The following is a 27,943-nucleotide window of genomic DNA, read 5'->3' as shown; positions in this document are numbered from 1 at the left end:
AGAGTAAGCCTGTCTTTCATAGACTTATGTCCTGGGAGTGCCTTTTCCTCCTGAGTAATGTAGGTCCTGTTTGGCATTTTCTTCCAAAACAGGCCTGTTTTGTTGCAATTAAACACTTGTTCAGGTTTCAAGTCGTCACTGTCTATGTAATCCTTCAATTACTTCAAATATTTTTCAGCCGCTTTGTGGTCCGAACTGGCAGCCTCACCATGCCTTATCACACTATGTATGCCACTATGATTCTTAAATCTCTCAAACCAACCTTTGCTGGCCTTAAATTCACTCACATCACCACTAGTTGCAGGCATTTTTCTAATTAAATCGTCATGGAACATCCTAGCCTTTTCACATATGATCACTTGAGAGATGCTATCTGTTTTTAGTTTATCCACACCAATAAGAGTCTCTCAACATCTTCTGTCACTTGCGATCTCTTATTCGAAATCAAAGTTGCACCTTTTGCAAGAACAGCTTCCTTGATTGTTGTTTTCTTGGCCACAAGAGTAGCGATGGTTGATTGGGGTTTGGTATACAACCTGGCCAGCTCCGAGACACGCACTCCACTTTCGTACTTAGCAATTATCTCTTTCTTCATTTCCATAGTAATTCTCACCCTTTTCCCTGCAGGGTTGGCACTAGAAGCTTTCTTGGGGCCCATGGTGACTTATTTTGCAGGTACAATCACTAAAAACGCTGTGATAATATGAAATGTTCCGATTGTATGCGTAGATGGGACCGCACTGGCTGGCTTGTAAACACTGGCACCCATGGGACAACTGAGGCACGCTCAGGCCACACATGGACGAGTCTCGAACGAATCGCGTTGGGTGAGTTTTTTAGCGTTAGCCGAGTCAAAAATTTTGCGTTAAAATGTATCGTTGGCTGGATTTAACGTTAACTGATGTCATCGTTAGCTGAGGGTCCACTGTAATTGGATTTCCATTATTTCTTATGGGGAAAATTATTTCGGCTAACGATAAAATCGGTTAAGGACAAGCTCTCTGGAACGGATTAGAATTGTAACCCGTGGATCCACTGTATATAATTCCTCAACCTTAATGAAGGTACCAGAAGTAAAACATTTTCAATAACATGCCCTGTTGTTTGCATATAGTGTCTTTATAGCAACTGCACTAACCCATGTTCTGCAAGCACTGCTCATTTCTAACCCTTCTAGCTCATGTATTTGTTTAATCTATTTCTTAAGCTACCTAATGTTTGAGCTTCATTGACCCTGTTTGGTAGATTGCTCCACTTATTGCCAACTCTATTTCTGAACCATTACATTCCTACATAGTTTCTAAATGAGAATAATAATAATCTTCATTTCTGCAAGTATATGTACAACATATACAGACCTAGCTGACATCAGTGATGTACTATATAGAAAGTCCCTTGTTATGCAGAACATTTCAGGCAATTCAGGTTAATTTTGTCCCTAGGATGTGACCCACACCAGTCAGCTAACACCTAGGTACTAATTTTACTGTAAGGTGAACAGGGACAGCAGGTGTCTTACAGAAACATGTGCTAATGTTTCCACCTTACCGGGGATTGAACCACGAACCTCAGTGTGTGAGCCGAGTGCTCACACATTGAGGTGAATAGAGGTGGGCTTGCTGGCCCATGCCCAAACCTTTCACTCATTTATTTGTTCAACTTATTTTTTAACCCTTTGACTGTCGAAGGGCCCAATCCTGAAGTTGCTCCTGGTGTCGCAAAATATTCGAAAAAAAAAAATTATTTTTTCTTATGAAAATGTTAAGATTATTTTTCTGATTGTTTTAGTCCCAAAAAAAAAATTTTTCCCATCAGTACTTACCGAGATATAGAGGCATGAAGTTTGCAGAAAATGAGCCGCGTATGGCAACAGCGGCGACTGCCGCTCACCCGGTAAACTTTAGTTTACTTGTATTTGAAGGTTTGTTGTTTTTTTCACTATTTTATTTTTTCACATAACTTATGTGGCCTGTGAGACCAAAGTAAGGTGCAATGTACATATATACACTCGTTGTATACAACACAATAAGCACACAAACATAATTATCAATATATTGTTTACAAAACTTGTTTACAAAAACAAACAATACAAAAAATTGTTTATTACTATTGTTCTATAATATATATACCAATATACAGTCACTGAACATATTCCTAGAAGTTCTGTAGCTTGTGGAACTCTGTGAAACATGGTGTCATACACAGTGGTGTTTTACACTCTTACACATAAAACATGGTGTCATACACAGTGGTGTTTTACACTCCTCACACATAAAACATGGTGTCATACACAGTGGTGTTTTACACTCTTACACATAAAACATGGTGTCATAGACAGTGGTGTTTTACACTCCTCACACATAAAACATGGTGTCATACACAGTGGTGTTTTACAGTCTCACACATAAAACATGGTGTCATACACAGTGGTGTTTTACACTCTCACACATAAAACATGGTGTCATACACAGTGGTGTTTTACACTCTTACACATAAAACATGGTGTCATACACAGTGGTGTTTTATACTCTCACACATAAAACATGGTGTCATACACAGTGGTGTTTTACACTCTCACACATAAAACATGGTGTCATACACAGTGGTGTTTTACACTCTCACACATAAAACATGGTGTCATACACAGTGGTGTTTTACACTCACACACAAAATCAGTGTGTGTGCATTTTTGTTGAATTTTTTTTTTATGTGCAAAGACAAAATACCTCGTCTGAGCCGTTTTCTTCAAAGTATTAGCAGGCAGTTGTGTTATGTAGTTATCCTAGGTAAATGGTCGCGTGTCATCATTCCTTCCTTCCTAATTTCCTTCATTCCTTTCCTACCTGGAGGCTACCTGGAGGGCATTCCACCTCTCTTCCTACATTCCTTCATCTGTCCTTCATTACTTTTTTCCTTCCTTTCATCTAGTCCTTCCTTCATTCCTGCCTTCCCTTCTTGCTTCTGGTTTCTATAATATATATACACATATATAGTCACTAGATACTTTCATAAAACTGCTATTATCACCCTTCAGCAAGCTTGTCTTGTGTGTGAGTGTGTGGCTTATAATTGTTTTGAGTCAGGAGTCGGCAGCTGTCAAAATGACATATTGTCTCATTACACTCCCCCTACTGCCTGTCAAAACAATGGGGTCGGATGCTGCTTCCCCCTCCATTCTATCTAATTATCTTTCTCCCTCATTCTATCTCTTTCAATCTGTCTCTCTCTCTGTCTATCTCTGTTTGGCAGGCAGACAAATAGACAGACAGACAAATGTTTCTTCTTCTTCTTCTTCTTCTTCTTCTTCTTCTTCTTCTTCTTCTTCTTCTTCTTCTTCTTCTTCTTCTTCTTCTTCTTCTCCTCCTTCTCCTCCTCCTTCTTCTCCTCCTTCTTCTCCTCCTCCTCCTTCTTCTTCTTCTTCTTCTTCTTCTTCTTCTTCTTCTTCTTCTTCTTCTTCTTCTCTTCTTCTTCTTCTCCTCTTCTTCTTCTCCTCCTCTTCTTCCTCCTCCTCCTCCTCCTCCTCCTCCTCCCTCCTCCTCCTCTCCTCCTCCTCCTTCTCTCCTCCTCCTTCTCTTCCTCCTCCTTCTCCTCCTTCCTCTCCTCCTTCTCCTCCTCCTCCTTCTCCTCCTCCTCCTTCTCCTCCTCCTCCTTCTCCTCCTCCTCCTTCTCCTCCTCCTCCTTCTCCTCCTCCTCCTTCTCCTCCTCCTCCTTCTCCTCCTCCTCCTTCTCCTCCTCCTCCTTCTCCTCCTCCTCCTTCTCCTCCTCCTCCTCCTCTTCCTTCTCCTCCTCCTCCTCCTCCTCCTCCTCCTCCTCCTTCTCCTCCTCCTCCTTCTCCTCCTCCTCCTTCTCCTCCTCCTCCTTCTCCTCCTCCTCCTCCTCCTCCTCCTCCTCCTCCTCCTCCTCCTCCTCCTCCTCCTCCTCCTCCTCCTCCTCCTCCTCCTCCTCCTCCTCATCCTCCTCCTCCTCCTCCTCCTCCTCCTCCTCCTCCTCCTCCTCCTCCTCCTCCTCCTCCTCCTCCTCCTCATCCTCCTCCTCCTCCTCCTCCTCCTCATCCCTCCTCCTCCTCCTCAATATAAATCTCCTGCAAGACCAGGACCCACACGTTACTGAATTCACAAACACAATGAGTAACTGTATGTTGCTACCAACAGTAACAAAACCTACAAGAGTTACAGAGACTAGTGTTTCCCTACTTGACCACATCTGGACCAACACCATATCCCCTTTAAAATCAGGCATAATTACAGATAATACCACAGACCACTACCCGACTTTCCTCATAACAACTCTTGGTAAATTACCCCAAGACACTACTAAAGTCACCTTCAAACTTCACAATGAGGCAGCCATTAATAACTTCACAACAGCAGTAGCAAACATTGACTGGCACACTGAGCTAGAAATCTATACAGATATTGACGAATGTATTAATAATTTTCTAAAAAAGACCCAATACCTCTATAACAAGCACTGCCCTAAAAAAACTAAACAGATGACAGCTAAGAGACTGAACAGTCCCTGGCTAACACCCAGCATTCTCAAATCCATAAATACAAAACACCAATATGAAAAACAGTACAGGATGGGTCACATAACCAGAGACCATACAAAACGTTACTCGTCAATCCTAACCAGCCTGATAAGAAGGGCAAAAAAATTGTATTATGAGAACAGATTATCCAACTTACGAGGTGATATAAAAAAGACCTGGAAAACCCTATCAGAAATTCTAGGAACAAAAAAGATATCACGAAATAGCGAAATAAAATTAGCAAAATCAGATGAACCCCAACTCCCACCAACAGAAACAGCAAACAGACTCAATGATTTCTTCTCCACTATAGGACAAAACCTTGCCAATAAAATCCCAAGCTCAGATACCCCACCAAATGACTACCTCACCGGCAACTACCCGAACACACTGTTCCTAGCTCCGACTAACCCATACGAAGTCTCCCTTATTATCAACACACTAAAAAACAAGGCAGGAGATTTAAATACCTTACCACCCTTTATATACAAAAAAGTGTCACAAGTGCTATCACCAATCATTGCAACACTCTTTAACAAATCCATTGAATCCTCCACCTTCCCTACAGTACTCAAAATAGCAAGGGTCACCCCGATCCACAAAGGAGGAGACCAAACAGAGTTGAATAACTATAGGCCAATATCCAACTTACACCCTCTCTCAAAAATCTTCGAAAAATTAATTCATAAACGAATCTACTCCTACCTTATCTCCCAAAACATACTCAACCCCTGCCAATTTGGATTCAGGCCTAATAAAAATACTAATGATGCTATTATACACATGCTAGAACATATATACACTGCAATAGAGAAAAAAGAAGTCCCACTGGGGATCTTCATTGACTTACGTAAAGCTTTTGATACAGTTGACCATGACTTGCTCCACGTAAAATTGTCACACTATGGTATAGGAGGGCACTCCCTCAACTACCTCAAGTCATACCTCAGCAACAGAAGCCAATATGTGTATGCAAATGGGGCAAACTCCTCTGCACAACCAATTACAGTTGGTGTCCCACAGAGAAGTGTCCTTGGCCCTCTTCTCTTTCTCCTATACATAAATGACCTACCAAATGCTTCGCAATTACTCAAACCCACACTATTTGCAGATGACACTACATACGTCTTCTCCCACCCGAGCCCAGTCACGCTAGCCAATACTGTAAATACCGAATTACAGAAAATATCTACCTGGATGAGAACTAACAAACTTACACTAAACATTGACAAAACCTACTTCATTCAGTTTGGTAACAGAGCTACAGATGTCCCTCTTAACATAATGATAAACGGATCACCTATCACAAAGCTAACAGAGGGAAAATTCTTAGGAATCCACCTTGATAATAGACTCAAATTTCATACACATATACAACAAATTTCTAAGAAAATTTCCAAGACTGTAGGCATACTATCGAAGATACGGTACTATGCTCCACAGTCAGCCCTCCTGGCCCTATATCACTCTCTTATTTACCCCTATCTCACCTATGGAATTTGTGCATGGGGCTCAACAACAAGTAACCATCTCAGACCACTAATTACCCAACAAAAGGCTGCAGTTAGAATGATAACAAATTCTCACTATAGGCAGCACACTCCACCAATATTCAATACACTAAACCTCCTCACCATACAAAACATCCATACTTACTACTGCACCTACTACATACATAGAACACTTAACTCTGATATTAACCCTCCCCTCAAACATCTCCTTGCCAACCTCAACAGAACACATGACCATAACACAAGGCACAGATCACTCTTTGATGTTCCTCGTGTCCATCTCACACTATGTAAAAACTCAATGCACATAAAAGGCCCTAAAATCTGGAATTCATTACCTGTAAATATAAAAGAAACACTACCTGTTTATAAATTCAAGTCTCTTCTCAAAGATCACTTACTCACCCAAAACCAAATAAATACTGAATAACTGAACCTTATAAATTGTATATCTTAAATGTTTCTCACAATTATATCACATAAATGTTAAACCTAAAACCCAATCTAACTTTATTATTTTTTAAATACACTACCTAACAGAATACTCCATTCTACTGAATGTACAACAATGCATACAACCATATGACCTGTCTTTGTAATACTCACTTGTGCTTTATAGTAACCTGTTTACATTAATGTTTTATCACTGATTTCATCATTGCTTAGTTAATCTTAAGTTAATTTTAAGCCAGCCCGTAATGCTATGCATAGTATAAGTGGCTTTGGCATACTGCTCTTACCTGTATTTGTTGTACCTCTGTATGTGTGCTCAAATTTTTAAATAAATAAATAAATAAATAAATAAATAAATAAATATACTCTGCTTGAAGATGTGAGTAAACGTGATGACACAGTCTTGTGGCTCTCTCTGAGACAGAGAGCTAGATGGACAGACAGGGAGCTTGACAGACAGACAAATAGACAGACAAATGTTTGTGTACCAGCAAAAACAAAGGGAGGGCGATGTTCATGTAATATTACCCTCCTTTACACTCATCAAAGTCAGCTCTTATCAGATGTTATCTCCCCTTATCTTGTCACTGTCATGGGGTGGACTTTTTTTTTTTTCTTGCTTCAAGGGAACAATATTATTACATCTTCTTCTTCCTCCTCCTCCTCTTCTCCTCCTCCTCCTCCTCCTCTTCTTCCTTCCCTCCTCCTCCTCCTCCTCCTCCTCCTCTTCCTCCCCTCCTCCCCCTCCTCCTCTTCCTCCCCTCCTCCCCCTCCTCCTCTTCCTCCCCTCCTCCCCCTCCTCCTCCTCCATTGCTTTTGGTCTCAAACTCCTCCAAATCATGAAATTGATCTTCACTGACACTTCCATCTGTGTTAGAGCATCACTTGGGAAGAGAAGAGTCCCAGATTTGTTGGGGAATCACATATTCCTTACCGCTAGACATGCTGAAAAAGGACAACTGAAATGGCATTCCCACAATGCACCACTGGCTCCCCGATTTTTTTTATATGGTGCACACTGACCATGGAGACCCATTCTCTCACATGTGGGCCTACCAGCTTTCTCCTGCTTGATTTGAAGCTGCTAGAATTTATGCGTATAAATACGTCAGAAACATTGGCTCGTAAGACGTATTTATACGTCGGAAACAGTCAAAGGGTTAACAGGCCTACTGGCCCAGGCTAGTCACGTTCTTCTCAAATCTCACTCAGATATTTGTGCAGCTTATTCTTCAAGTAACCCAAGGTTTTTCTCCAGTCACCCTAGTAATAAAATCATTGAATGGGGAAAGGGGCTTGAAGCCATGGCAGGCGAGTCCTAAAACTCACAGGCCAGTGTGCTTAACTATTGGTTGATGCCGGCCGGAGAGTTTTAGGACTTGCCTGCTATAGGTTTGAGTCCCACCAATTCTGTGATTTGTTTGCAGTCTTGTTATTACAATTTTGTGTATCATAAATCCTGCTGACATGCTGAACCAGTTTTTAATTGAGGCATTAGATGCATGCAACACCTGGGTAACTATTTGAAGATGCTATGTCATGACATTACAGAGATGGAAATAAATGGTATAAAATACCAACACAATGGAAATATAAACACTTAAGCAGTATAATGTGATCATTTATTGACAATGTTTTGCCCATGCAGTGGGCTTTATCAAGTCACAAACAGATCTGTTTGTGACTTGATAAAGCCCACTGCATGGGAAAAACGTTGTCAATAAACGATCATGTTATACTGCTTAAGTGTTTATACAGTGGTCCCTCATTTATCATTGTTAATCTGTTCCTGCAAGTGCAACGATTATCGAAATAGATGATTTTTAAATAAATTTTCTCCTTAAGAAATAATGTAAATACAATTAATCCATTCCTGACACCCAGAAGTATTAAAACAAAATTTTTTTTACATGAATATAGATGTAGTACATAAACAATACAATGGGACATGATGAATGTAACATTAACAGCATAACACTTACCTTTATTGGCGATTCTTCTTAGTGTATGGAAGACTTGAGGAAGAGAGAGATTGGATTACTGTTTGGAAGGGGAATCCCCTTCCATCAACACCTCAGGTACCAAGTCCTTTTCTGAGGTTACATACTTCTCTTCTCTGTTTCTTAATGCCACTAGGACCAGCTTGAGAGTCACTGGAGTCCTGTCTCGCAAAAAAACTGTCCAGAGAGCTCTGTTTCTGGCGTCTCTTTAAAACTTCCCTAAAATGGGCCAAGATTCTGTCACTGTACAAGTTGCCGATATGGCTTGTAACATCCTTCTCAGGGTGATGTTTCTCCATAAATCTTTCCATCCTACCCCATATTTCAAAAATCTCTTTAATTTCTGAAGAAGGTACCTTCTTCTATCTCTCTTCCTCCTCCTCTGCAGCAAGATTCTGAGCTGCGATCTGTTGCTGTTCTTGCTGAACCTCTTGCAGCTCCTCAGTGGTTAGCTCTTCATTATGGTCCTCTACCAACTCTTCCACATCCTCCAAACTCACATCCAACCCCATGGAACTCCCCAATGTCACAATAGATTTCACAACTGACATAGGCTCATCAGGGTCAGCCCCAAACCCTTCAAAATCCCTCATGTGGACACAATCTGGCCACAATTTTTTCCAAGCAACAACAGCTTACTTGATTTTCTTTTTCTTTGCCACGATGGAAGATGTGGTTGTATGGGGTTTGTTATACATCCTGGCCAGTTCGGCCACACGTACGCCACTTTCATATTGTTCAGTGATGTTTTTCTTTAATTCAGTCGTATTTCTCACCTTCTTTACTAAAGGCTTGGCACTAGGAGCTTTCTTTGGAGCCATGGTAGCTTATTTTGCACTTGCAAGCACTAAAATGAATGGAATACGTATTATGAAATATTTCGTATGAACAAGTGAGGGGACCATCGCTCACTGGTAAACAATGGCACACTGGCTGGGAAGGGAGGCCGAGGCGGCTCAGAGCCGTGAGTACGTCCAGGACGAATGACGATTAGCGAGTCAACCGACCATTTACGATCCAATGTTTGGACGAAAATAACGCGATGATTTCCGAAAAGGATGGCTATCGAGCCTGACATTTATCGGGGACCACTGTATTCACATTACAGAGATGGTAATATATGAAGACAGAAGATGTTGAGATAATCAGTCAGCCTTGTAGAACATAAAAATATAGAAACACTGCAGTAAGTCTACTGGCTTGTACTTGGCAGATCCTTCTCAAATCTAATCCTTCCCCTCTGACTTGTCCAACTTATTCTCAAAGCTTTTCAAAGCATAAACTTAACAAAACTACTATCCATTCTTTGCTGATCCCATTCAAATCCTACTCTTCTTGTTCACATATTTGCCTAGCCTTCTTTTAACCCTTAAATGGTCCAAACGTATATACAGTGGACCCCCGGTTAACGATTTTAATCCGTGCAAGAGGGCTCATCGTTATGCGAAATAATCGTTATGCGAATGAATTTTCCCCATAAGAAATAATGGAAATAAAATTAATCCGTGCAAGACGCCCAAAAGTATGAAAAAAAATTTTTTTTACCACATGAAATGTTAATTTTAATACACACAAACTGAAAAAGGCATGCACAATTAAATGACACTTACTTTTATTGAAGATCTGGTGATGATTGATGGGATGGGAGGAGGGGAGAGAGTGTGTTAGTGTTTAGAAGGGGAATCCCCTTCCATTAGGACTTGAGGTAGTAAGTCCTTTTCTGGGGTTACTTCCCTTCTTCTTTTAATGCCACTAGGGCCAGCTTCAGAGTCACTGGACTTCTTTCGCACAAGATATCTGTCCATAGTGGCCTGTACCTCTCGTTCCTTTATGACTTGCCTAAAGTGTTTCACAACATTGTCAGTGTAATAATCACCAGCACGGCTTGCAATAGCTGTGTGAGGGTGATTTTCATCCATGAAGGTTTGCACTTCAAGCCACTTTGCACAGATTTCCTTAATCTTTGAAGTAGGCAACTTCTTCAATTTCTCTCTCCCCTCCTCCGAAGCAATTTCCTCAGGTGTGGCCTCTTGCTGTTGAAGTTGATCTAGCAGCTCATCAGTGGTTAGTTCTTCATTGTCCTCCTCCACCAACTCTTCCACATCCTCCCCACTAACCTCCAACCCCAAGGACTTTCCCAATGCCACAATGGATTCCTCAACTGGCACAGGATTCTCAGGGTTAGCCTCAAACCCTTCAAAATCCCTTTTGTCTACACATTCTGGCCACAGTTTCTTCCAAGCAGAGTTCAAGGTCCTCTTTGTCACTTCCTCCCAAGCCTTACCTATAAGGTTTACACAATTGAGGATATTAAAGTGATCTCTCCAAAACTCTCTTAGAGTCAGTTGAGTTTCTGAGGTCATTACAAAGCACCTTTCAAACAGAGCTTTTGTGTACAGTTTCTTGAAGTTGGAAATAACCTGCTGGTCCATGGGCTGCAGGAGAGGAGTGGTATTAGGAGGCAAAAACTTCACCTTAATGAAGCTCATGTCCCCAGAAAGTCGCTCTGCCACGTCTGTAGGATGACCAGGGGCATTGTCTAACACCAGGAGGCACTTAAGTTCTAATTTCTTTTCAGTTAGGTAATTTTTCACATTGGGGGCAAATGCATGGTGTAACCAGTTATAGAAAAATTCCCTAGTGACCCATGCCTTACTGTTTGCCCTCCACAGCACACACAAATTATCCTTGAGGACATTCTTTTGCCTGAACGCTCTGGGAGTTTCAGAGTGATACACTAATAAAGGCTTCACTTTGCAATCACCAGTAGCATTGGCACACATCAACAAAGTAAGCCTGTCTTTCATAGGCTTATGTCCTGGGAGTGCCTTTTCCTCCTGAGTAATGTAGGTCCTGCTTGGCATTTTCTTCCAGAACAGGCCTGTTTCATCACAATTAAACACTTGTTCAGGTTTCAGTCCTTCAGTTTCTATGTACTCCTTGAATTCCTGCACATATTTTTCAGCCGCTTTGTGGTCCGAACTGGCAGCCTCACCATGCCTTATCACACTATGGATGCCACTACGCTTCTTAAATCTCTCAAACCAACCTTTGCTGGCCTTAAATTCACTCACATCATCACTAGTTGCAGGCATTTTTTTAATTAAATCCTCATGCAACTTCCTAGCCTTTTCACATATGATCGCTTGAGAGACGCTATCTCCTGCTATCTGTTTTTCATTTATCCACACCAATAAGAGTCTCTCAACATCTTCCATCAATTGCAATCTTTGTTTCGAAAACACAGTTGAACCTTTGGCAAGAACAGCTTCCATGATTGTCTTTCTGGTGCCCACAATAGTAGCGATGGTTGATTGGGGTTTCTTGTACAGCTTGACTAGGTCGGCTATACGCACTCCACTTTCATACTTATCAATTATCTCTTTCTTCATCTCTATAGTAATTCTTACCCTTTGAGGTGTAGGGTTGGCACTAGAAGCTTTCTTGGGGCCCATGGTCACTTATTTTCCAGAAACAGCACCGAAAATACTGTAATAATAGGAAATATTCCGAGTGTATGCTTGGATGTTACCGCGGAGGCTGGCTGGTAAACAATGGGACGGAGCGGCACATGTGAGGCTGGCTGAGGGCACATTGGACGCGTCTCGGACGAAAATCGGTATGCGGGTTTTTAATCGGTATGCGCGGCAAAAATTTTGCGATAAAAGTAATCGTTATGCGGAAAAATCGCTATGCGATGCCATCGTTATGCGGGGGTCCACTGTATACGCTTTTTCAACATCTGAAAGTATGTAAAAAAATGTAGATCTTCTTTTTTGTTTTACATTTGAAAACGTGTAAAAAAACTTTTATCTACATTTTTTTTTGTTGTTATATTTGAAAATATGTAAAAAAAAAGTAGATCTACTTTTGTAACACTACGAATTTGAATGTCGATCTGTTTGGACCATTTAAGGGTTAAAGCTGTCCAATGTTTTAGCTTCAGTAACCCTACTTGGTAGAGTGTTCCACTCATTGACCACTCTTATTACCTATTACCCATTGGTAATAGGTAATCATCCGTAACCTATCTCCTTTATTTATGCCTGTCTTCCACATGCACAGTGGGACCCGTTTATCTGCGGAGGACACATTCCAAGACCTACCGTTGATACCCAGAATTGCACATAGTAGCGAACCCTATACAGCCTCTCCTCACTTAGTGACGTACTTGTTTACTGATGACTCAGACTTACGACGGGCTCTCTGACCAGTATGCATACCTATATAATGTATATTAGAGCTGATTTCACTATTCCGTTGATTACAATATACAGTACACTGCTGTATAAACATTTGAAAATATACCAGAAATGTTATAAATGGTGCAAATGTGACACTAAAACAATATAAAAAATGGTTGACACAAACCCACTACCAATATAGTATGCTCCTCACTTAGCAACACATTTGTTTACTTACGTGGCCTTAGGAACGGAACTCCGTCTTTAAGTGAGGAGAGGCTGTATTTAAGTAATTTTTAGTTTACACACATGCCTATGATAAAGTTTAATTAATAAATTGCACACAATAAGTTGAGAATTAACAATTTTTCACTGATGGGAAGCACTTCACAATTTTTCTTAAGCTTTGAAGAACTGTCATCATCACTACTTTTGCACTTAGGTGTCATTATTAAGCATAATTAAAGATCATTTTCAGGCCAGGGTAAACCACGGAAACTGGACCCGTGGATATGGTGGTCCTACTGAATAATTCCATCGTGTCTCTCCTCACTCTGTGTCTTTCGAGAGAGTGAAGGTTCAGGGCCCTCAATCTATCTTCATATGAAAGATTCCTTATACAACACACAGGTTGTCATCCTTCTCTGTATGTTCTCTGGTGCATTTAAATGCATCTGGTAGAAGAGAGTTCAGACCTGATCAACATAAAAAAACAGACTTAGAATCTTTATTTCTAAAAAGCACATAAAGTTATAACATGCACATAGGTGAAAGAAACTCATGATGACATATTTTCCGACTTGGACCATTAACCCTTTTAGGATCAGTGCTGTAGATCTACAGCTTTACGTTGAGGGTCCAAACCGTAGATCTGCGCCATGAGCTCAGCTCACTCTGATAAGCTGTGAGTGGTAAATTTGGGCCTAGATATGAGAGAATACATCTATGTGGTATGTGTGCACCACACAAAAGAAATCCTGCAGCACACAGTGCATAACGAGAGAAAAAAAACTGAGACTGTAATTTTCGATTAAACCAGCAACTTTGCAGCATTTTTTCGTATGTTTATTATAGATGTATTTGCGATTTCTTGGTTTCATTTGATAGTATGGGAGATATATTACAGAAATAGAGATTATTTTGATTGGTTTTAGTACTGAAAATGGCTTGAAACTGACCTCAAAGTAGCAGAAATGTTAAATTTTTGCCGATGTTCAAGAGTAAACAAATGACCTCACACATCTAATACACGCCAGCTGGTGGATCTAATATATGTTCACAAATGTGCTGATATTATTTATACATTTATTACAGTATTGCATAACAGTATTCACATTACAGAGATGGTAATATGTGAAGACAGAAGATGTTGAGATAATCAGTCAGTCAGCCTTGTAGAACATAAAAATATAGGAACACTGCAGTAAGTCTACTGGCTTGTACTTGGCAGGTCCTTCTCAAATCTAACCCTTCCCCTCTGACTTGTCCAACTTATTCTCAAAGCTTTTCAAAGCATTAACTTAACAAAACTACTAATCCATTCTTTGCTGATCCCATTCAAATCCTACTCTTCTTGTTCACATATTTGTCTAGCCTTCTTTTAAAGCTGTCCAATGTTTTAGCTTCAGTAACCCTACTTGGTAGAGTGTTCCACTCATTGACCACTCTTATTACCTATTACCCATTGGTAATAGGTAATCATCAGTAACCTATCTCCTTTATTTATGCCTGTCTTCCACATGCACAGTGGGACCCGTTTATCTGCGGAGGACACATTCCAAGACCTACCGTTGATACCCAGAATTGCACATAGTAGCGAACCCTATACAGCCTCTCCTCACTTAGTGACGTACTTGTTTACTGATGACTCAGACTTACGACGGGCTCTCTGACCAGTATGCATACCTATATAATGTATATTAGAGCTGATTTCACTATTCCGTTGATTACAATATACAGTACACTGCTGTATAAACATTTGAAAATATACCAGAAATGTTATAAATGGTGCAAATGTGACACTAAAACAATATAAAAAATGGTTGACACAAACCCACTACCAATATAGTATGCTCCTCACTTAGCAACACATTTGTTTACTTACGTGGCCTTAGGAACGGAACTCCGTCTTTAAGTGAGGAGAGGCTGTATTTAAGTAATTTTTAGTTTACACACATGCCTATGATAAAGTTTAATTAATAAATTGCACACAATAAGTTGAGAATTAACAATTTTTCACTGATGGGAAGCACTTCACAATTTTTCTTAAGCTTTGAAGAACTGTCATCATCACTACTTTTGCACTTAGGTGTCATTATTAAGCATAATTAAAGATCATTTTCAGGCCAGGGTAAACCACGGAAACTGGACCCGTGGATATGGTGGTCCTACTGAATAATTCCATCGTGTCTCTCCTCACTCTGTGTCTTTCGAGAGAGTGAAGGTTCAGGGCCCTCAATCTATCTTCATATGAAAGATTCCTTATACAACACACAGGTTGTCATCCTTCTCTGTATGTTCTCTGGTGCATTTAAATGCATCTGGTAGAAGAGAGTTCAGACCTGATCAACATAAAAAAACAGACTTAGAATCTTTATTTCTAAAAAGCACATAAAGTTATAACATGCACATAGGTGAAAGAAACTCATGATGACATATTTTCTGACTTGGACCATTAACCCTTTTAGGATCAGTGCTGTAGATCTACAGCTTTACGTTGAGGGTCCAAACCGTAGATCTGCGCCATGAGCTCAGCTCACTCTGATAAGCTGTGAGTGGTAAATTTGGGCCTAGATATGAGAGAATACATCTATGTGGTATGTGTGCACCACACAAAAGAAATCCTGCAGCACACAGTGCATAACGAGAGAAAAAAAACTGAGACTGTAATTTTCGATTAAACCAGCAACTTTGCAGCATTTTTTCGTATGTTTATTATAGATGTATTTGCGATTTCTTGGTTTCATTTGATAGTATGGGAGATATATTACAGAAATAGAGATTATTTTGATTGGTTTTAGTACTGAAAATGGCTTGAAACTGACCTCAAAGTAGCAGAAATGTTAAATTTTTGCCGATGTTCAAGAGTAAACAAATGACCTCACACATCTAATACACGCCAGCTGGTGGATCTAATATATGTTCACAAATGTGCTGATATTATTTATACATTTATTACAGTATTGCATAACAGTATTCACATTACAGAGATGGTAATATGTGAAGACAGAAGATGTTGAGATAATCAGTCAGTCAGCCTTGTAGAACATAAAAATATAGGAACACTGCAGTAAGTCTACTGGCTTGTACTTGGCAGGTCCTTCTCAAATCTAACCCTTCCCCTCTGACTTGTCCAACTTATTCTCAAAGCTTTTCAAAGCATTAACTTAACAAAACTACTAATCCATTCTTTGCTGATCCCATTCAAATCCTACTCTTCTTGTTCACATATTTGCCTAGCCTTCTTTTAAAGCTGTCCAATGTTTTAGCTTCAGTAACCCTACTTGGTAGAGTGTTCCACTCATTGACCACTCTTATTACCTATTACCCATTGGTAATAGGTAATCATCAGTAACCTATCTCCTTTATTTATGCCTGTCTTCCACATGCACAGTGGGACCCGTTTATCTGCGGGGGACACATTCCAAGACCTACCGTTGATACCCAGAATTGCACATAGTAGCAAACCCTATACAGCCTCTCCTCACTTAGTGACGTGCTTGTTTACTGATGACTCAGACTTACGACGGGCTCTCTGACCAATATGCATTCCTATATAATGTATATTAGAGCTGATTTCACTGTTCTGTTTATTACAATATACAGTACACTGCTGTATAAACATTTGAAAATATGCAGTGGACCCACGGTTCGCGATATTAATCCGTTCCTGAGAGCTCATCGTAAACCAAAATTATCGGAAAGCGAATCAATTTTCCCCATAAGAAATAATGGAAATCAAATTAATCCGTGCAAGACACCCAAAAGTATGAAAAAAAAAACTTTTACCACATGAAATATTAAGTTTAATGCAATAGAATAATTACAATAACAATAATAACAATAGAATAAACACAATAGAATAATTGACACTTACCTTTAATTAAGATCTGGTGATGATTGATGGGATGGGAGGAGGGAAGAGTGTCGAAGTTTTTAATGTTTAGAAGGGAAATCTCCCTCCATTAGGACTTGAGGTACCAAATCCTTTTCTGGGGTTACTTCCCTTCTTCTTTTAATGCCACTAGGACCAGCTTGAGAGTCACTGGACCTCTGTCGCACAACAAATCTGTCCATAGAGCTCTGTACCTCCCGTTCCTTTATGATATGTCTAAAATGGGCCACAACATTGCCATTGTAATAGTCACCAGCACGGCTTGCAATAGCTGTGTTAGGGTGATTTTCATCAAAAAAGGTTTGCACTTCAAGCCACTTTGCACACATTTCCTTAATTTCAATAGTCATTAGCACCCTTGGTCTCGATGGGTTAGCACTAGAAGCTTTCTTGAGACCCATGGTGACTTATTTTGCAGAAAAAAGCACCAAAAACAGTGATAATATGGATAATATAGAATGTACCGAATGTATCCCCAGATGTGCGCACACTGGCTGGCTTGTAAACACTGGACACGTCTCGTACGAATCGTATCGCATACCGGGTTTTGTAACGGGAACCGAGGCAAATTTTCTGCAATGTAATGCATCGGTTACCGGATTTATCGGATACCAATAGCATCGCGAACCAGGGGTCCACTGTACCAGAAATGTTATAAATGGTGCAAACGTGACACTAAAACAATATAAAAAATGATTGACACAAGCCCACTACTAATATAGTATGCTCCTCACTTAGCAACACATTCGTTTACTGATGTGGCCTTAGGAACGGAACTCCGTCTTTAAGTGAGGAGAGGCTGTATTTAAGTAATTTTTAGTTTACACACATGCCTATGATAAAGTTTAATTAATAAATTGCACACAATAAGTTGAGAATTAACAATTTTCACTGATGGGAAGCACTTCACAATTTTTCTTAAGCTTTGAAGAACTGTCATCATCACTGCTTTTGCACTTAGGTGTCATTATTAAGCAAAATTAAAGGTCATTTTCAGGCCTGGGTAAACCACGGAAACTGGACCCGTGGATATGGTGGTCCTACTGAATAATTCCATCATGTCTCTCCTCATTCTGTGTCTTTTGAGAGAGTGAAGGTTCAGGGCCCTCAATCTATCTTCATATGAAAGTTTCCTTATACAACACACAGGTTGTCATCCTTCTCTGTATGTTCTCTGGTGCATTTAAATGCATCTGGTAGAAGAGAGTTCAGACCTGATCAACATAAAAAAACAGACTTAGAATCTTTATTTCTAAAAAGCACATAAAGTTATAACCTGCACATAGGTGAAAGAAACTCATGATGACATATTTTCCGACTTGGACCATTAACCCTTTCAGGATCAGTGCTGTAGATCTACAGCTTTACGTTGAGGGTCCAAACCGTAGATCTGCGCCATGAGCTCAGCTCACTCAAGCTGTGAGTGGTAAATTTGGGCCTAGATATGAGAGAATACATCTATGTGGTATGTGTGCACCACACAAAAGAAATCCTGCAGCACACAGTGCATAACGAGAGAAAAAAAACTGTGACTATAATTTTCGATTAAACCAGCAACTTTGCAGTGTATTTTTGTATGTTTATTATAGTTGTATTTGCGATTTCTTGGTTTCATTTGATAGAATGGGAGATATATTACAGAAATAGAGATGATTTTGATTGGTTTTAGTACTGAAAATGGCTTGAAACTGAGCTCAAAGTAGCAGAAATGTTAAATTTTTGCCGATGTTCAAGAGTAAACAAATGACCTCACACATCTAATACACGCCAGCTGGTGGATCTAATATACGTTCACAAATGTGCTAATATTATTTATACATTTATTACAGTATTGCATAACAGTAAATCTATTTTTTGCTTTGAATATAAATTCATTATGTGAATTAAAAATCTAAATGGAATTCACTTGTGAAGCCTGAAAACATAACTAATGAACAGAGGAAATGTTAGTTTAGTGCTAGGAATGCCTGCATTGTTTATTTTGGACCCTATTTTGGAATTGGAGTATTTTGTACTTTGCACTAAATTGGCCAAATTACCAAATTCCAATCACTTTATTTTGTAGTTGAAACAGTTGATTTGGCAATTTCTTGTGCTCAATCGATAGAATAGAAGTAATACTAGTGAAATAGCTAAGAATTTGGTTGATGGGAATAAGGTAATTGGCCTAAAATGTAAGTCAAAGTCAGCAAAAATCGCCCATGCATAAATATCGCTGACACATCAAAGTTTGCGAGAGCATAATTTCGTCAATTTTTCATCAAATTTCGTACTTTTTGCTTTATTACCTTCAGAAAAAGATTCTCTACCATTTCACAAGAAAAAATAAAATTATTTTTTGAAAATTCTTGGACACTGATGTGCACTTTGAAATTTAGCCTCTGGACCCTGAAAGGGTTAACTAGTCAAAGAGGAGCATGAAGGTAGGGAGGCACTAGAGGAGGTTAGGGATGGGAGCAACACAGCAAGAAGTAGTAACAAAAATAAGGTAGTGGTAGAGGAAGTGGTGGTGGTAGTAGTAGTAGTAGTTGGTAGGGGTAGTGACACAAGAGTCAGAGAATGGAGTGTAGCGAGGCAATACAAGTACAGCACCTTCTCTCCCACTATCACTTCTGGGCAAGATTTAAGTGCCCAGGAGGTAAGATTTGTACATAGATGTTTTTTTTTGAGGTTGGGAATTATGTCTATAGTGTGTCAAAATACTTAGTAAGGCCACTAGGAAGAAAGAAGTACTTGTCTCAGATAGGACCATGTGACTATAATGGCTGGCCTCAGCTTAGGGTGTGTGCATCCTTTGTTATGAAAAGGAAAATGCTTAACTTGTTTACTTTATACATCTTTCTTTCTTTCTTTCAACACACTGACCGTATCCCACTGAGGTGGGGTGGCCCAAAAGAAAAAACGAAAGTTTCTCCTTTTACATTTGGTAATATATACAGAAGGGGTTATTAGCCCCTTGCTCCTGGCATTTTAGTTGCCTCTTGTGACACGCATGGCTTACGGAGGAAGAATTCTGTTTCACTTCCCTGTGGAGATAAGAGGAAATAAACAAGAACAAGAACTAGTAAGAAAATAGAAGAAAACCCAGAGGAGTGTGTATATATATGCTTGTACTTGTATGTGTAGTGTGACCTAATTGTAAGTAGAAGTAGCAAGCCGTACCTGAAATCTTGCATGTTTATGAGACAGAAAGAAAGACACCGGCAATCATGCCATCATGTAAAACAATTACAGGCTTTTGTTTTACACTCACTTGGCAGGATGGTAGTCCCTCCCTTGGTGGTTGCTGTTTATCAACCTACTACCTTGGTACTTTGTACATATCTTCAGTAGACTGTCATTTAGCACTGTAGTTACGTTTCTGAAAATGCCGTGTTAGGTAAAAATCGTGTTATATGTACTGAAGAACTTATGGGAAAAATAAGGTTATGTTCCTGGGAGCCCCCAAAAACCCAAACATTTTTTTTAGGCCCCCACATCTTACAAAAATAAAAGTGAATAAGTAGTTTTAGTTGATTGTTGTGATGTATTATGTTGTTTTACTGATTAAGACTACAAATGTAACAGAAATAATAGTATTTCTTACCTTAAATTGTGGGTGCTGGTGTTTGTGGATGATTGTGAAGAGAGTGGAGAGTTATGTTGTGGCCCTACTGGGCTGAGGTGGATGGTAGAGGTTCTGGTACTAAGTCGATAGTTGTACTGAAGTGTCTAACTTTAAGTCAGTTAAGTCATTCAGTAAGCCAGCCAAGTCACTCAGTAAGTCAGTCAAGTCACTCAGTAAGTCATTCAGTCACTCAGTAAGTCATTCAGTAAGTCAGTCAAGTCACTCAGTAAGTGAGTCAAGTCACTCTGTAAGTCAGTCAAGTCACTCAGTAAGTCATTCAGTCAAGTCATTCAGCAAGTCAGCCAAGTCATTCAGTAAGTCAGTCAAGTCACTCAATAAGTCAGTCATTCAGTAAGTCAGTCACACAAACTCATGTTTACCTTTTTGTCTGTGTACAAAATAACACTTCATTACGGCTACAGGTTATCTCTTGCCTGATGTCTTTCTTTCTTTGTTAATTCTAAGAATAGGGTGCTTATACCTCTTTGTGCCACTTTCAGCAACATTGGTATGGCTACTGGATGTCATGATTGCTTGGCAGATACAAGATATAGTAATTAAAATATAACACAATTCACAAACAGAGCTGCCTTATAGCAGAGAAAGACTGGACTAGACATGTATGAATTACGAACGCTGGGATGGTGGGGTGGTGTCGGGGAGTGGTAGGGGATTGCGGGAGGGCTCCCCGGCTGGTCCACAACAAGGCAGCCGCTTGAGCAAAAGAGAATTTTTTTTTCTTCCCACAAACTACTGTGTTAAATTAATTACACGATGTGTTACATAAAATTGTGCCTCAATTCTTCAATTGTGCAATACCCAAATCGGACCAAATAAACTCGTGCTAAATGACTATCTACTGTATTTAGAATAGTATATTTTTATTTTTGTAATAGTTTGAAAGACTTGTTAAGAGGGTTGGTAAAAAGATTTCAGACTGAGGACAACTAGCAATGAATGTAAGTATCCCCTAGATTTTAGAAAGCCTTATTTAAACTACCCCACACTAGAGCATATAGTGAGAACTGTAACATCGAAGTAGGAAGGGAAAACAACATAACATAAGAACGAAGGAACACTGCAGAAGGCCTACTGGCCCATGCGAGGCAGGTCCAAGTCTCCTACCGGCTTAAGCCAATGCACCCAACCTAGTCAGGTCAGGTCACATTGACTTAAGGGAGGAACACGGCAACCGACCTGGTAGCACAAGCTATCAGGTCCAACTCACACCCACCCACATCCACTCATGTATTTATCCAACCTATTTTTAAAACTACACAACGTTCTGGCCTCTATAACTGTACTCGGGAGTTTGTTCCACTCATCCACAACTCTATTACCAAACCAGTACTTTCCTATATCCTTCCTGAATCTGAATTTTTCCAACATAAAACCATTGCTGCGAGTCCTGTCTAGGCTAGATATTCTCAGCACACTATTTACATCCCCTTTATTTATTCCTGTCTTCCATTTATACACCTCAATCATATCCCCCCTAATTCTACGTCTTTCTAGAGAGTGCAGATTCAGGGCCCTTAGTCTATCCTCATAGGGAAGGTTTCTGATACTTGGGATCAACTTTGTCATCCTCCTTTGTACATTTTCCAGAGAATTTATATCCATTCTGTAATACGGTGACCAAAACTGTGCAGCATAATCTAAATGAAGCCTAACCAAGGATATATAGAGTTGAAGAACAACCTGAGGACTCCTATTATTTATGCTTCTTGATATGAAGCCAAGGATTCTATTAGCTTCATTGCGAACACTTATGCACTGTTGTCTTGGTTTCAGATTACTGCTAACCAGAACTCCTAAATCTTTTTCGCAATCCGTAATATTAAGATCTACATTATTTAGTTTATATGTGGCATGGTTATTGTCCTGTCCAACATTTAGAACTTTGCATTTGTCTATATTAAACTGCATCTGCCACTTCTCCGACCACTGCATCAGTCTATTCAAATCTTCCTGGAGTGCTCGAATGTCCTCGTCAGAATGAATTCGACGGCCTATTTTGGTGTCATCGGCAAACTTGCCGATGTCGCTCTTTATGCCCTCATCTATGTCGTTTATGTAGATTGTGAACAGCAGGGGGCCCAACACTGACCCCTGTGGAACACCGCTCGTGACGCTTCCCCACTCTGATTTCTCCCCATTTATGCAAACTCTCTGCTGCCTATTTGTCAACCATGCCTCTATCCAGGAAAAAATTTCTCCTCCTATTCCATGTGCTTTAATTTTCCTCAATAGTCTCTGATGTGGGACCCTGTCAAAAGCCTTACTGAAGTCCATATACACAATATCATATTCATTACCATGATCTTCCTCCTCAAATACCTTAGTGAAAAAAGTTAATAAATTCGTAAGGCATGAACACCCCTTTGTAAAACCATGCTGAGATTTGTTGATTAATTTATGCTTTTCAAGGTGGCTACGAACTGCCTTGGCAATTATTGATTCCATAAATTTTCCCACTATGGAGGTTAGGCTTATTGGTCTATAGTTCGAAGCTAAGGACCTGTCACCTGTTTTGAAAATAGGTATCACATTTGCCATTTTCCACTTATCTGGCACCATGCCAGTTTGTAGTGATATGTTGAAAAGATTAGCCAAAGGTGTGCTAAGCTCCTCTTTACATTCCTTTAGAACCCTTGCATACAGTTCATCAGGGCCTGGGGATTTGTTAGGTTTTAATTTATCTATTTGCCTAAGGACCATGTCACTTGTGACCCTAATCGTGCACAGTTTATTATCGTCCTGTTCTACATAATTTATCATTACTGGAATATCGCTGGTATCCTCCTGTATAAAAACTGAGAGGAAGTATGTGTTAAAAATTCTACACATTTCCTTATCACTGTCAGTGAGCTGACCTGAGGAACTTTTGAGTGGGCCTATCCTGTCCCTGATCTTACTTCTGTATACCTGAAAGAATCCTTTTGGGTTAGTCTTCGATTCTCTTGCAACTTTAACCTCATAATCTCTTTTTGCTTTTCTAATTCCCTTTTTTATTTCTCTCTTTAACTGAATATATCAATTTCTTAATTGCCCCTCTCCTCTTTTGATTTGCCTATATATGCCTCTCTTTTGACCAATCAGATATTTTAATCTATTGTTCATCCATTTAGGATCATTTTTGTTTGATCTGATTTCCCTATTTGGAACATAATTTGACTGAGCAGCTAGAACTATGCCCTGGAAAGCATCATATCGGCAACCATCACCACCTACCTGACCCTTAGTCAGGTCATTCCAGTTCAGCCCACCTAAGTAATTTTTCAGTCCTATGAAATCAGCCAAGCGAAAGTCAGGGACGGAGACTTGATTGCCATTATTAGGGGAATTCCATGATATATTAAAACTGAGTGATTTGTGATCACTTTCCCCAAGCTCATCATTAACCTCAAGATTATTAATTAGTGTTTCCCTACTGGCAAGAACCAAGTCAAGGAGGTTATTTCCCCTAGTTGGCTCTGTCACAAACTGTTTTAAAAAACAATCCTGGATCGTATCAAGAAAGTCACCTGACTCTAAATTTCCTGTCAAATTGCTCCAGTCAATCTGTCTATAGTTGAAATCTCCCATTAGCACAACATTTTCGTATGTAGATGCCTTATTAATTTCGTCCCATAGAAGTTTACTGCACTCCCTATCAAGATTTGGGGCCCTGTAAATCACACCCAAAATTAGTTTTTCTCGGCCCTCGAGAAGCTGTAACCAAACAGATTCAGTGGCTGACGCTTCTAATTTAATATCTTGTCTAACACAACAATTTAAATTGTCTCTGACATACATCGCTACTCCACCACCTTTCCTGTTGACCCTGTCAGTGTGGAATAATTTATAGCCTTGTATGTGACATTCAGAGGGCATCTCTCTATCTTTCAGATTGAGCCAGGTCTCTGTTATAGCAATAATATCTGTTTCCTGCACTTGCAATTAATCTTAGCTCATCTATCTTATTTCTTACACTCCTGCTATTAGTATAGTAAACCTTAAGGGAGCTAGTCCCTTGCTGCCCTCTGCTGTCCCCCTTTGTTTGCTGACCTGATCTATTGTCTTTATTTATAACTTCATGCTGAATGCCTTTTATACATTTACTGTTTCCAACCCTAGTGTTGCAACCTGCTTGTTTCCCACACACACCCATTACCTCTATCTTCCATCAGTTTAAAATCATAGGCATTTCACCAATGGCCTTCTCAATCGAGTCTGCAAGTGCTACCACCCCAGCCCCAGAGAGATGTACCCCATCCCTTGCATACATATCATGTTTGCCATAAAAGTTGTTCCAGTTGTCAATGAATGGGATTGCAAGTTCCTTGCAGTATCTGTCTAGCCAGCAATTTACACCAATTGCCCTAGACAACCATTCATTTCCTACTCCCCTTCTAGGCAAGATGCTACATATGATTGGGATCCCTCCCTTAGACTTAATGAAATCTATAGCTGACCTGTACTTATCTAGCAGCTCTTCTCTCCTACCCTTCCCAATATCATTTCCACCAGCACTGAGACAGATAATGGGCTTGTTCCCATTACCTGACATGATATTATCCAGCCTGTTGACAATGTCCCCAACACCAGCTCCAGGGAAGCACACTCTATCTCTCATCTTCTTATTCCTATTACAAAAAGCACGGTCAATATATCTTACCTGAGAGTCACCAACCACAAGAATGCGCTTACCTCCATTAGCAGGGGCAGTAGTACCCTTACCTTCACTGGCCACTGAAGTACATTCATCCTGAAGAACAGAGAAGCGATTTCCTACCTTCAGATCTTCACTCTTAACTTTCCTTACTCTGATGCGCCTCCCATTACTGTGAACCACTCGCCACTTGTAGCAGGTGCTGGGCTGCACCTCACTGCTGGTAGCCGTTGCTACCTCCCCACCTACAGCCTCCTCACAGCGAGAGACAGACTGCACCTCACTGCTAGAAGCCTCATTCCCCACAACTCCAGCCACCTCACACTCTCTCCCAGACCCATTGAGGTGGACCTTCAGCCTCCTAATCTCCTCCTGGAGAAGCAAGACCTCCTCCTTCAACTCTCCAACCTCAATTTTTAAAACACTGCAGAAGCAAGCCATGCTTTGTAACCGTCCACGCTAATCCCCAAAGCAGCTCAGGGTCTGTGACCTCACGTGACGACTGACCACTGACGATGAGGGGCATACTATAATGGTAGTGGGTATGTGTCAATCATCTTTGATATTGTTTTAATGTCACCTTTGCACCACTTATAACATTTCTAGTATATTTTTAAATGTTTATACAGTAGTGTACTGTATATTGTAATGAACATAATAGAGGAAATCAGCTCTAATATACATTATTTAGGTATGCATACTGGTCAGAGAGCCCGTCGGAGGTCCGAGTCATCAGTAAACTAGTATATCGCTAAATGAGGAGAGGCTGTATATACTGGCTGCCTTGCCTTTATGCTTGGGACCTGGAATCTGCACTGCTTGGAGAGGCTTCTCTGGGTCAGGGCAGCATGGAAATCCCCTGTTGTCCAGTTTTCAACACTAAGTAGAGCCCTCAGCACTGAGCAGCAGATTTCTCCAGAGGAGGCTACAGTATCAAGGAACCCAGGGTCACTTCCTCAGCTACAGCGATGGAGGAAACTGAAGAAAATCAATGATGGGGTCATGCCATTGCTCAGCCTGCTTGTGCTCAAACTCCCACATTACAACAGCAGCCTGCAGGCCCCATGCCACAGGATCAGACTACCTACAATGCACCTATCCTAAAACCACAACAGTCATCACGAGAACAGAGCAAACCAATTCATATTAACCCTGAGCCATCAAGTGATGTTAACAATCACTCATTTCACCGATACCATATTCAACCTGATAGACTCAGAAGAAAACAAAGGGACTTTCTGAACTATTGTGAAAAGAGTTCATGGGTTTATTTGCAAATTTACCTGACCACCCAGCATAGGATTTAGAGACAGTGATGGGGAGCCTGATGACCTCACCTTGCTGTAGTAATTAAACTGTTTCACTGTGGAATGCACAGGGACTACAAGACTTTGATCATGGCCACAGAACAGCTAAATTAGATCGACATCTTCGAGATCCTCAGACAGGTCATCTTAGGATTAAGACCCATGTCAGAATTGGGGGGGGGGGGGGTCCTCGACACATTCCATTAATGAATTATTGAGAGCGATGGAGGTGAGCAGAAGGAAAAGTTCCAGGAAAGGGAGTAAGAGTTTTGGCCATCCAAGAGGAAAGAGAATAAGACACAGAACCTCTTTAAGGAAATGTTGAAAGGTGTCTTGATGCGATCGTGAGGGTTGGAAATAAGAGGAGTGCAGATGTGTGAGTCACAGATCAAGACCAGCTCTTGGATGGTATTCCTCATAATCAAGGGCAACCACTAAATTGCCTTTATCAGAGGGAAGGATTATAATATTGGTATTAGAATCAAGAAAGGGTAAGTTGATAGCAATGAGGAAGGTGGTAGTTCTTAGACAGTAGGTTATCAAGGGCAGGAATGAGAGCACCACAAAAAGTGGTCAGGTCAGGAAAATTCCAAGAGTGAAACTGAAGAATGAAATCAAAGGGGCTAATCAGGTCAGTGCCTGAATGAGGAGTAGGTGAAGTGGCAAGGAAAAGACCAAGACCAAGAAGTTCAAGCTGATGTTGGGAGATTGTGACAGAGGACAGATTAGTAACATAGTCCGTGAGGGAGATTTGACCTGATTTCCACCTTGTTTCATGTTCATCATTTTCCCTTGACTTTCCATTTTCTCCACAGGCCCAAATAATCAGAATCTTTTATCCTTATTTCTTTTTTATTTGTTGACTAATAGCTAAATTTGAAAAACTTCATTATGCATTAAATGCCTATCATCAGGGTATTAAAGAATTTCACAGACAAAATGAAGTTAGCTAACTTGCATTGGGAGGTGCAAGTTTCTTGTTCTCGTGTTCTGTTACTCCTTGTATAAAAGTTTAATTTCTGTTTAAAATTTATAACTTTTTTCTTTATTATAGGGAAGCCAAACCACACACACAAGGGAAGCAGATGAGTGAAGCTATCAAAGACTTTGGAGAGATAATCTCTGCTCGCTGTAACTGCAATGGCACTAGAGTCTCCATTTCTATTGCGCAGACATCTCTGTTGCCCGATCCTAAGTTGTATATCTGGGATATAGAAAATGATAATGTTACATATTTTAATTTTGCTTCGGGTCGCTCAGAAGATGATGATGTAGATGGTACTGCTCCACCAAACTCAGCTGACAGTACCAGTTCCAAGGATGGTGGACTCCATGACAGGTGAGTCAGTGGTCTTAACTGTTATATTTGTCAACCCTTTCACTGTGTGTCATGTACATCTACATTATTGACTTCAGGGTCCATCACATAGATCTGCATTATTGACTCCAGGGTCCATCATATAGATCTGCATTATTGACTCCAGGGTCCATCACATAGATCTGCATTATTGACTCCAGGCTCCATCACATAGATCTGCATTATTGACTCCAGGGTCTATCACATAGATCTGCATTATTGACT

At 40.2% G+C, this 27,943-nt stretch overlaps 1 protein-coding gene across 1 annotated transcript in view; it reads left to right on the top strand.

Annotated features, from left to right (window-relative positions):
* Window positions 1–27,719, top strand: part of rempA (intraflagellar transport protein rempA) — a 178,168-nt gene extending 150,449 nt beyond the window's left edge. Inside the window, exon 7 of the mRNA XM_070080315.1 lies at window positions 27,416–27,719. Within this exon, the coding sequence (XP_069936416.1) occupies window positions 27,416–27,704 (289 nt within the window). The 3' untranslated portion in view covers window positions 27,705–27,719. The remainder of the gene's footprint in view (window positions 1–27,415) is intronic.
* The last annotated feature ends 224 nt before the right edge of the window (window positions 27,720–27,943 follow it).

This window comes from Cherax quadricarinatus, unplaced genomic scaffold (assembly GCF_038502225.1).
Source record: "Cherax quadricarinatus isolate ZL_2023a unplaced genomic scaffold, ASM3850222v1 Contig315, whole genome shotgun sequence".
In the NCBI taxonomy this organism is placed as follows: Eukaryota; Metazoa; Arthropoda; class Malacostraca; order Decapoda; family Parastacidae; genus Cherax; species Cherax quadricarinatus.
This window is presented reverse-complemented; position numbering and strand designations above follow the sequence as displayed.